Raw genomic sequence first — 12430 nt, 5'->3', positions numbered from 1 at the left:
ATACGTATGCAGTACATCCTAAACCATGCTGGGGGAAGACAAGTTTTTGTTTGCACTGTATGAAATGACACTCTGATAGCTGTGACTATCGTCAGAGCAGCTCTGGCAGTCTTGAAAAAAATACTTCAAAGGCAATGAAGTCCCATGGCAAGCTCTCCATTTTGAAATTAAAGAATAGCAAACTATTTTTTTTTGCTCTTTCTCCAAATACACAGTATTTATATATTTGCAGTGGCCCGGCATTAGGTCCCAAGCTCTTTTGTCTTCCATCAACGTGATATTTAAGTGCCATTTCTGAGTTCTCGCCTTCCTTTTCTACCTCCACCTCTTTTACTACAAGTTATAAAATTTTTTTTACACGGGGTAAAGTCATAAAATCAGCTACATAGGGTAAACATGATGCCATAGCAGGAGAGCTGCCTGAGCTTACGGCCCTAAATCAAGTCCTGAGGTATGCAACAGAAGGACTTTCTTTTGTCAGTAAGATTGTGCAGGAAGAATTTTCAATTCATTCTTTCCTCAATACCAGGCAAAATGATCTTTTTCCCCATTGTAATACGTCTACATGCCAGAGTCCTCTTTATTTCTTTATGTATTATATTTTGCACTGTATCTTGGATTATGAAAATCCAGCTGAGCAAAGGCTAGAAAAAACATGATGCTCTTGTGTGTATGGCTTGGTGGATGCTTAAAAGTCAAATGATTTTGACAGTTTTCTAAGCAATGGAGGACTTATATTTACTAAAATGGAATGTCTTTGTAGCATGACTGACCATATGTAGATTTCAGTGCCGGAAGGTCAGTCTATGACCCCTTAGTGATATTGAAGATGAACAAACCTTACAGCCTGTCGTCTCCTTGATCACCACTCATTCCATCATCAGAATTAGATCTAATTGGATATGATCTTCCTTCACTGTTGAACACAGTCCTCTCTCTGTCTGGTGCTCATGTTTCCAACAGCCTTACATTGCTTGTGAAGTTACTATAACCTACCTTTGTCAAAAATGAGATATCTCCCGTAGGACTCAAATTGCTGTTTTTTTTTTTTTTTAAAAATTATACATTTCATTTTAAAAACAATACCACACCATATTTAACTGAGATATTAGATGCTTAAGCCCTTTTCATCAGGAAACAGAATATGTTTTGCAACATTTCATGTTGATAAGTTGACTTGTTTATAAATGTAAAAAAAAAAACCTCACATGCCATGATAATTACGCAGTAATAACAGACAACAAGACATAAATCTAAATCATAACCCTTTTGTCTTTAGCACTAATTTCCTGTAAGAACAAAAACAGGCTTTCAGGCATCTGAAGAAAAGTTTTTTTAGGCTTCTGGTTAGTAATGTCCAATATGGTTCAGTCCTTAAGTGGGATTTTGATAAAAAAAAAATTTAAATAAGTACAGACATAAAATTTGCTTCATTTTCTCTTCCCTGTTCAAGCTTACCAGCTTTTAAAACAATTACATTTTAAACACTAAAAAAAAGCCACCCACCCCACATATTCATATACGTATACATAAACAATAACTTTGCCACTGATTATGACGGGGGCTTTCCATACTTTACGGATACATCATGTAAAGACAAGTATATTGTGTACTAAATGGCCCAGGTAGGCATAAAGTACCTGATTTTATAGCCAGGGAAGAAAAAAAGGTGTTTCCTGTCAAGTAACCACAACATAGTCTCTATTTATAGCTCATAACCCCATTTCACTTGTGTTGCCACACGAATATGCACACAGCTGAGTGTGTGAGTGGACATACTGCCATAAGGCATGTGAAACAATTTCACACATCTGTGTTAAATCTTTAGTTTCATTAGTATTTCTTGATCATACAGCTTATAGATTTTGTCAATTATTTTGCAGTGCAGAATAAGGATGTTAAAGCAATTTAGAATAGGAGGCGTGCAACCCAATGAAGGAAGCGGACATGTAGCCAATGTCTGCTCCTTTTGGCCCTTCTAGATCAGAAGCAAAATTCTTAGATCCAATTTCGGCATGGGCAGTTACCTTTAGAACAGTATGGGAATTAAAATGTACTTAACTGATTTAAAGAACACAGTCACGATTTTGTTCTTTTTCTAAAGCTTTTTAGTATTTTACAGGTAGAGCCTTTCTTAAAAATGTTGTGTTCTCTTGATTAAACTAGCTCATTTCTTTCTGTGAAGACTATAAATAAAGCTTTCTGTTTAAAGTTGGCTTTATATCAGCCCACCTGCTTCTAGGGGGGAGAGAGAGAGAGAGAGAGAGAGAGAGAGAGAGAGAGAGAGAGAGAGAGAGAGAGAGACAGGGAGAGGGAGCGGGAGAGGGAGCGGGAGAGGGAGGGGGGGAGAGAGAGAAAGAGAGAGAGAGAGAGAGAGAGAGAGAGAGAGAGAGAGAGAGAGAGAGAGAGAGAAGACTGGTAGGTTGCTGCCAGATTACGATTATATGAATGAGAATCCTTAACTTCTAGTGCTGTATGAGAAATGAGAAAGACTGGAGGTTTCCTGTTCCTTCCCTCTTTTTTTTTTTTTTTTTTTTTTGGAGGCAATTTCCAGTTTAACAATTATCCAAGGATTTCTTAGCTCTAATGAAAGAAGACTTCTCCCTAAAGAGAGCCTTCATTGATGAGACATGACATGAAGAACGGACAAGTTGAAAAGGAATGATCATTTCCGTTGTGGCCTCCGAAAAGGAGCCAGGAAGATAGGAAATTACCCAGGCTTTCCTTTGCCTGGGGATTTACCACTGGTGGCCAATTTCCAATTGGAAATTAAAACACATTTGTTGTTCTAGCTTATTATTAGTGCCGTTAAGCTCCTACTGTGCCTTATTTCTAAATTAAATCTTGCCAGTAGTGAGGTGTGCACAGTCACAAGGCCAAGTGGGCCTTGAAATCTGCTCTTTGATGCTAGGGGGTGTCTGCTGCCCACACTGCTGCTTCCTCCGCTCCGTTCAGGATGTCTTGCAGGAAGCATGGATGAGAAAGAAGTGTTGAGGCAAAATAAAGGACAGCAGTCTGGAACTCACGGGACCTTAACTTGTTCAGATTTTTATAATTGAACAAGAAGTATCTGTTCACCTCCGGCTTTTAGGTGTTTGCACACATCTTAGGCACGCCTTTGTTTCTGTCACGAGGGCTTCATCTTGGCCATCTGTTGAGAAGCTGACTGCACACGATTTCTAGATCCTGCCTACTCTGGAGAAAATGCACAGCTACATTTACTGTCTTTTTAATGGACAAACCAATTTCATTGTAGAAAGCCTGCCATTAATTGTTGACTTATGGCATTCTTTCTTCGTTAACCTTGTAGGCAGAGGGTTAAGTCCCAGCTTAGTCAGACCAAAACAAATAAGCCCTCATCTCTCCTCTCCTTGGCCTGTGTTGGCAAAAGTTCTTCCCCCAATAATCATAGTTTTCTGGCTCACATGTGAGGAGGCTAACATGGGAATGGCTTCTGAAGGCAGAGAGGGAGAGAGATTCAAATCAAGTGTTTGTCATGTACCAAGAAACACCTTCTGCCACCTAGCCAAATTCAAAAAATTAGAAAAGCAGATGCAAAACGGTGTTTTATTTCCCAATCTTCTATATAAAGGCAGAATAACTCTAAAAAATTCATCAGAAAATATCAAGGATATTAGATCAATGGGATCGAATAGAGGAAAGTCAAAGGAGATACTAGGCATATGACACATTATTCTACCAGAAAATGTTTGTGTCAGTGATAAAATAATACATCTTAACCCTAACTACAAAGTAGAATGGATGGCTTTGGTCCTAAAGGTTTGCTGTTATTGTTTTGATTTGGTGTTTAAATTAATTGGTCCACACCCTCACAGAATACATTTGGAATCCCATGTGAGCTACAGACAGTGAGGATTCAGAAAAGGTGAGAGGAGTAGAAATGATAGAAGTTTGCAAAGAAGCACAACCACCAATTCTTCTTCAGCTGGGAGAAGACTATAAAAATGAGCAATAAAGGAAATAGAATTTAAATAGATCCCCGTGTCTCCCTGCAGCCTTTCTTTAAATTCTTGATGTCATTTCTGTCAGGTCTGAGTCTTCCCGGTTGAAAATGATCTATTTTTTCTTTTCTACAGAGCCTCGAGATACATTCTGTGTTGTTTCACAGTTCTGTGCACAGCCCCTGAAGATAAAAGAAATGCTTTGACAGAGAGATGAAGGAAGACCCTGTAAGTAAAAGTTAATTTACACGGGGCTCTACGCAATTTTACTTCTTTAGGATCACACCCCCTCTTCGGTGCCTCTAATCCAGAAATATATCTGTTCCAACTGGAGGAACGGAAAGTGACATACATCAGACTCCAGTGGAGATGAGATTTAAATAATCCTTCTTTTTAGAGAAAGAGTCACAGAAGATTGTGACTTTTGAACTCCTATGTGAACTGAGAACAGATTCTCCGAGAGAACAATGAGAAAAGAACACATTCTGAATCCATTTGTACTGTAACAGAACTGTCGTTGATAAGCAAAATTTCTGAGAAAGCTGAACAAACCCAGAGCTTTAACAAATGTCGTTATGAACATTTGAGGCTTAACAGTTTCTGGACTGTAGTTTCAGAATTTGAAAATACTTGAAAAGCATAAGATTTCAAATGCTATGGAAATGAAAAAAGGCTGGAAAAGAAAGTAATACAAGAATTTCTGCAAAAAAAAAAAAAAAATTGCTTACCAGCACAGCAAACCCATATTATTTGGGTGAGTTATATTCATCTAGTAATTTGTTTACCAACATTTGGATCCATGATCAACTTAGAGTATTAGGGCTTCAGTCAAGGAATTTTCTTATATTTAATTCTGAAAAGAGTAATCGCTTTTTTTGAAAATGCTTAATAACATACAAGCTACTGGTCAACTATTGGGTCAAATAGTTGTGTTTCTTCTTAGGATACATTAAAGCAAGAACTAAGAAATGGAAGCGTCTAGAGGGACGACTGGCCAGAATACTGGTCTGAGCAGTTATTCTTTATAAAGGTCGTGTTTGATGTAACACAGTAATGACCATAAAGAAAAATTCATGCAATCCTTTTGTGAAACTGTATGCAAAAGTCCCAGTGCTCTGGTCAGTTGAATGACGGTGCCTTGGAAATCCCTATGATTTGCATTAATAGGGAGAAAATGCGAAATTAGATGCCCATTCAATTTTGTATAAATCCTTCAGTATACTGATTTAGGCAGGAAGTTGCCAATTCCCCTGGAAAAAAAATCTGGTAAATATGCTATCATGGTCTGAACAGTTAGTTATTCTAACAATAACTGTACTCTTACTAAAATTACTGAGTTAAGAACATTTCAGCGGGGTATTGCTTGGGGGTTTCATGGAGCCCCAATCTTTAAAGATGCTAACAATTAAATAGGAAAAGTGGCATGTAATGCTCAAAACACACTGGAGAAATCATGAGGTGGAACATAGTGAAGGCAGGACTTTTGAGAGTGTGTGATAGACTTGCCTAGATCACTTTGAATCTATAATTTGTCACTATGGAATGCACCATTTGTTCAATTTATTAGTTAGTGCCTCTTCATTTTGGAAGATCATTTAATAATATCTTAACTGTTCTACAGATCAGAGAATAAAGCCCCCAGAGAATTTAATTTATCTTCTTTTGATAGAATAACATATAAATCTTTGAGCTAAATATTTTATCTTTTAATTGAATCCAACCTCGTTTTCCTCAGCAGGTTTTTGGTCAAATTTTATAATTTTTGATAGAAAATAGAATACCAAAACGCTTTTTTTTAAAAACAATTGACCAACCCCCATACATGCACACATAATTTGCCAAGTACACACATTTTAAGGTGTTTCAAAATTAAAAGGAAATAGATTCTCTTTTAGAAGACTGTCTCTTAATTTTAACTGTAAGAACATAGCATTTAACTTCTCAGGATTTGAAATTTTGATAGAATTTAGTGTAGGCTGACACAAATTGTTAGATATGAATAAGTACATGAGTGGAAAATGAATTTCAAAATGTTTGTGATAATTCTCAGGGTTCCTAAATTAACTGTAACTCAAGCAGGCAATTCTTCAGTCTTTAAAAAATGGAAATCTCAGTTCCTATCCCTGGAAAAGGAGAATTGAGTTTATATGTAATGCCCACCTAGGTTGCAAAACATCTTGCGATCCTTTTAGAAGTTGAGGCCAATTTGATAGTTCTTCTTCACTTTTTCAGCTTTTAAAGTTCTTCATATTTTCAAACCCTTAAAGAAGTTAGTCCTTTGAGAGTCAGACCCACATATCTTTCTCACACCTTACAAAGTACTCCAAGGGAACTCGCTCCACATCCTCTCAAAACGTGAAAAATGTAGGAACGTGGTGCATGCTGATTAAATGCTGTCATTTCAGGAATGCAATCTGCATCTAACACTTTTTCAGAGCATATGAATATATGCTTTGGAAGTTATCCAGAACTCAGCCAATGGAATTATGCCTCCTTAAACCAGGTCATTGATGATAATAATGACTATTTTTTTGGACTGGTAAAATTAAGAGCATCAGAATTGGGCAAATATGCTCAGATCGAGAAAGTGAAAGAATCAACACAACATTACATATCTGTAGAACCATAAGCTTAGCTTTTCCCTGGTGAAGGAACATAAACTTGGTTTTTAAATTTGCACTGGCTTTTCTTTCACTGCTTTACATAAAACAGATATCTCTTATCTACGCAACATAGTTTTCAACATGAAATGAAAAGGCTTGATTAGGAAGCAGGGAAACACCCTGAAGTTGTCTAATTGTGGTCATATGATGTATATGGTACTTAAATCGAGAAATTGGAGGTGTCATGTGCTGTGTGCGACTTTAACTTGTATCTATCTGGCAGGTAGCTGTCACATCTGAAAGAAATCACTGGTTGCGTCGCTGTCATGATGTGCTTGGATCACCCTGCTTTTTGTTGACTTCTGAAAACTCCTTATTCGGAGAGCTTTTGGACCACAGAATTATTGATAGCAACTACTGATGAATATTGCCAAATAATTAAATATAATCATTACTCCTTTTTCCATTTGTCATTAACCCATGAACAGTGACTGGTGGAAGTAAAACTAAGGGCTAGCTAAATGGAGTATTTTTATGAATGACACCTACCTTGCATTTTACAGGTACATCTAGCGATATCCCACCTTCTGGAGAAACCCAAAGGCTTCTGTTACAGTAAACTGGTCCAGGTTGGTAGTGTATGTATAAAAAATATTCCATTCTGTATCAAAACTAGGCACATGCCTTTATTTATAGTAACAGAAGTTAACAGAGTTGAGCAGATTTGACTTGGGTCCTGTTTCTTGGCATCCTACATCAGACATACACATCTCAACACATCTCTGCCTGTTACTCCAGGGATCTAGCCTCAGATATTGGTGGGTAAAAGGAAGGTGAAATCACACTTGGATCTATACTGGTGAGTAACTAAAAGCACGACCTCTCATTCATATTGCTTTAAAACATATACAGCATATATGTTTCAAAAAAAAGGAATATATTAATCTCTTTTTGGTACTGAACCAATAGTATTGTATGATGCAAGGTTTTAACAAATGATAATAATAAATACAAATTTTACTGTAGAGTATGTTTTTAGACAAATGTGTCTTTTTAATATGTAAATCCTACACTGTAGGTTGTTCTCTTTTATTTTTCTCTTTTGTTTTTGCAGTGGTAGAAAATGTTGAATTGTTGTCCATCAGCATGAGCCAAAGGTTCAGGTTCGTTACTGAGATCCCCAGAATGCCAACATTTGCAATGCAAACAATTAGTATCCCATTGTGTGAAGGGCTATGACACATGCCTGCCTGCCTCTAACTGGCCAGTATCCGTAAGGAGTCCTTCTGCTTCCATGAACCCTGCTTTGACACAGGGACAGCTGCACGAAGCTGCCTGATAACCTTGTGGTTCACTACGTCAGATGTCTTACTCATGACCAACAGGGACACAAGACAGTAGGGTGTGTGGTGGGCCCTTATATCATTTTCATGTTGAACCTCCTGGGTCCAGCCACCTCCCCTTCCACAACAGCACCATTGTTTTTTCGGGGCACATACTCGAGGTCAATGCTGTTTTTGTGCTTGCCTTTTCCTCGGCTCCACACAAAAAGGAGGAGAAAACAAAATAAAACCACTCCCAGGAATGTGAAACAGCCCATGGCTGTAGATACCAGTATTGTTTTAAGGTCCAGGGAAAAAGTATTGGCATTAGTGCCGTTGGAAACGGTGTCATTGGAGTCGGTCATGTACATAGGGGTCCTGTTTGCGTAAAGGAAGCGGTCTGAAGTGAATCCCTTCACAGTGAGGGAGGCTGTGTAGGTGTCGTTCCCAGCAGCGTTGCTAGCAATGCAAACATACAACCCACTGTCTTGATCCTGGGCAAAACGGATTTCCAGGGTGCCATCACCCAACAAAGTGGCCCTTCCATTGGATTTGGCGGTGATGAAACGCCTTCGGGGTGTCACCCAGGAAATCACGGGCTGTGGGTCTCCGTCAGCATTGCACTCCAGCTGGACTGTCTGTCCTTCATCCACTAGGAGATGCTGTAATTTCTTTTCACGGATTTTGGGCTTTTTGCAGGTAAAATAAAAAGAAAGAGCAGTGCTATGGAAATCCTTAAATGACCTCTCACGGATAGTGTCTGGTCCGGCACACATGGGCTGCTGGCCCCCAAACTGTAGGTTGGGTTGTCGCTGTAGGAGCCAGAGGAGTCGGCAGTCGCAGGCTAGTGGGTTGTTGTTAATGCTCAGGACCTCCAAAGCCCTAGGGGAGGAGAAGACATTCTCTTCCAATGTTTCCAGCAGGTTCTGAGATACATTGAGCACACGGAGGAAGCGGAGCCCTTGGAAGGAGTGAGGCTCAATGGTGCGCAATTGGGCCCCCACTATATGAAGCTCCTGTAGGCGGATCAGGTCAGAGAACATGCCTGCTTCGATAGTGCTGATGGGATTGTAGGAGAGGTTAAGGTGGGTCAGGTATACCAGGTGTTTAAAGGCGAGGAAGGGGACAGTGGACAGGTTGGTGTTAGTGATGGAGAGGGAGGTGAGGTTGAGACCATAGAGGCTATTGGCCGGCATCATATCTAGCATAGGCCAGTAGTCGATCTCTAGGTGTTTCAGGTGGAACAATCTTTTAAAGGCATACACAGGCATATTGTTGATATTAAGATGCTTCAGATGCAAGGTAATGAGGCTGCGGAGGTGGGAAAGGGCTTCTGTTGGTACTGCTGTTAAGTTGCACTTCTCCAGGGTGAGCTGCTCCAAGCTAAGTAGTCCGCTAAAGGCCCTGTGTGATATATAAACCAAATCATTGTCCCCCACTTCTAGAGACTTCAGGTTATGTAGATCCTGGAACATGTAGTCCAGCAAAATAACAATCTTATTCTCACTAATGTCAAGTTTGGTGAGATTGGACAGTCCTGTGAACACTCCCAACGGGACCAACTTAAGGCGATTGCCTTTCAGGCGGAGGGATCGTAGGTTAAAGAGGTTGTTAAAAGCCCCAGGCTCCACATTGGCGATGACGTTGTCACTCAAGTCTATCTCCTCCAAGAGAGGATATGATATGAATTCTTCAGGGTTGACGCTTTTTAATCTGTTTTTGCTGAGGTCCAAGATTTTGGTCTCAATGGGAATGCCTTCTGGGATGGCAATCAAACGTCTTCTGTGGCAGCTAACAGATTTGTTCTGGGCGGAGCACTCACAGCGAGCAGGACAGCCGATGGTGGATCCCACGAGGAGGAACACCGTAGCCAGACCCAGGAACGGCTGCCAGCATGGTGTGGCCGTGTGAAGCATGGCTCCAGTTCTTAGTCTACACCTTGGTTACGGGCCTGCACGGACAGGGGGAAGAAGGTGAGAAGGACAGGTTAGGACAGAGACAGGGAAAGGTGCATAATTAAGGAACCAAGTTATAAATACACAAAACAGCAAGAAAATTAACATGTTACAGAATAAATAGCTTTATTCTCATATTGTGAAGCTCCTTTCACTCAACAGCATTAATCAATAATAAAATTCCTTAGACTTAACTTGACAAGCAAATTTCAGAACTACTATGGCAAGTACTAAATCCTACAGATGAGTCCAAATTCAACTCACGAAACAAACTATATTTAGATAGAAAGTAAATGTTATAAACATATTCTCAATAAAGACACATTACAAAAATATTTTGTACTTAAACATTAATTATAAAGCTGAAATATTGAGTCAGTATGTATACACATCTTTTTTTTTTCTTTTTTCTTTTTTGAATTTTCGAGACAGGGTTTTTCCGTAGCTTTTTGGTTCCTGTCCTGGAACTCACAGAGATCTTGCCTGCCTCTGCCTCCCGAGTGCTGGGATTAAAGGCATGCACCACCACCACCCGGCTACGTATACACATCTTAAGTAAATTTTATTTGATTCTTCAGGAGAGTTTAAAAATTGGCATAAGTTCTATGTATTTCTTAAGTTTTAATTTGTCTAGTTTGATACAGAGGAAAATTGGAATTGTAAATGTCAGAGCTCAGTTATATGTTATTATATATTATATTGCATACCATGTCAGTAATGCACTATAAAATTATGCTTTCATGACAAACCCACATGGTAATCCAATCAGAACCAATAAAACTATGAGTGATAATAAATACTATATAAAGATGTGAAATTATGAGACCATGGTTATTGATGTGAAATATGAACACTAAGTAAGGAACTACTCTGAAACCTACTTGAAAGTAACTTTCTGTTATTGATGTTTAAAATGGACCGTGAAAAAATATAAGTAATTGGAGATATACATATATGCCTAGAATAAAATTCAATTTTATGTTAAACATTTTTATGAATGACATTAGAAACTAGGAATGATTTGGGCTTAGCTAGTATGTTTTAAAATATCCTTTCTAGATATAGTATAACTTCTGTTGTGTTATAGAAGGTGTCATGTAATTTTCCAATTCTTTGAAACTGCTGAGTCTGTTTTATTGTATCTCTACATTCTTATCTCAATGACTATTTTGTGTCAACTAGAGATAGATGGATCTTTGCATTTGGGGACATATAACTCTCTAAAAGTCATTATAATTTATTTGGTTGGTTATAGTTTTTTAGATATTTTAAACACAGTTTTTCAACATTAATCGATTACTAGGAAATATGCATTCAAATTCTCATATAAGTTGGGAGGCAAAAGCAGGTAGATCTCAGAGTTTGAAGCTATCCTGGTTTAGAGAGTAAGTTCCAGGACAACCGGTGCTACAAAGAGAAACCCTATCTTGAAAAACCAGTTTTAAAAAAAGAAAGTAAAATACTTAAATATGAACAGGAAATTTTCTGTTTCCCTAAATTCTATGGTTCTTTTTTTCTCTCAGATGTTGAAGCTCTGAGCTTATATACAGTTTTAGTTTGTGATATAATAATCTTTTGTTGTTGGGGAGAGTACATATTTACCCAAAGTAATGATAATTGTCTTAATTGTTTATTTTGGGTTATAGATTTTGGGTTTATTTCATTTAGATAACTTTTAACATTTAATTAACCTCTGTCGTTGTAGCATATGGTGAGTTCTTGATCTTGAATCCATTATTACTTCGTCTACTTAAACCTAATATAATTATTGACATGTTGTATTTAGAGAAGCCATTTTGATAGTAATTAGCTGTCTTTTGAGTTTTTTGCTCCTTTTCTTATCTTTTTTATTATTTCAATTTTCCTAGTGCTGTATATTAATTTCTTCTTTACTTTTCACCCCCAGAGGACCTGGGTTCAATTCCCAGCACCCACAAGGCAGCTCATAAGGACTTGGGTTCAATTCCCAGCACCCACAAGGCAGCTCATAAGTGTCTATAACTCAACTTCAGAGGATCCAACACCCTCTAACACACATACATGCAGACAAAATATCAATGAACATAAAAATAATAGTTAAATAAATAAAATTAAAGAAGAATATATGTGTATATATACACATACATATATGTTACAACAACAAATTAAAAAAGGCCATGAATCCATGAAGTTTAAAGAGAAGATGGAAGATCATATGTAAAGGTTTAGATAGAGGAAAATGAAGGAGAAATAATGTAATTATATTATATTCTCAAAAAATAAAATAAAAATTTAATAACATTAAAAAAGAATTAGTATTTTCACATATATAAAATACAGTATTTATTTTGTAAGATGGGTAAATCTGTATTATACTTATATGGCTCTGGCTTTCTGTGTTGAGGATAACAGTTTTATTATATGATTAGTTTAGTACTTTTCAGTTTATTTTGATTTAATAGTAAGGAACACATTGTTTTTTATTTAAATTCTGCTGGAGCATGTTATTATCTGTGACAGAGTTTGCGCAATGTCAAATAACCAGTTATTATGATGTATTTAAATAATGATTTAGGAGAAGGGTCTTTATTGGATCTATTATTTAACCA

The 12430-nt window shown here is 37.7% G+C and overlaps 1 protein-coding gene across 6 annotated transcripts in view; it reads right to left on the bottom strand.

The window, feature by feature from the left end:
• Positions 1–6747: 6747 nt before the first annotated feature.
• Lingo2 (leucine rich repeat and Ig domain containing 2) overlaps positions 6748–12430 on the bottom strand; it is a 1034729-nt gene continuing 1029046 nt past the window's right edge. For all 6 annotated transcript variants that reach the window (XM_057791061.1, XM_057791059.1, XM_057791060.1 and 3 more), the window contains one exon: positions 6748–9838. In XM_057791061.1, the coding sequence (XP_057647044.1) occupies positions 7983–9803 (1821 nt within the window). In that variant the 5' untranslated portion in view covers positions 9804–9838 and the 3' untranslated portion in view covers positions 6748–7982. The remainder of the gene's footprint in view (positions 9839–12430) is intronic.

Source organism: Chionomys nivalis, chromosome 16, assembly GCF_950005125.1.
Source record: "Chionomys nivalis chromosome 16, mChiNiv1.1, whole genome shotgun sequence".
Classification (NCBI taxonomy): domain Eukaryota; kingdom Metazoa; phylum Chordata; class Mammalia; order Rodentia; family Cricetidae; genus Chionomys; species Chionomys nivalis.
This window is presented reverse-complemented; position numbering and strand designations above follow the sequence as displayed.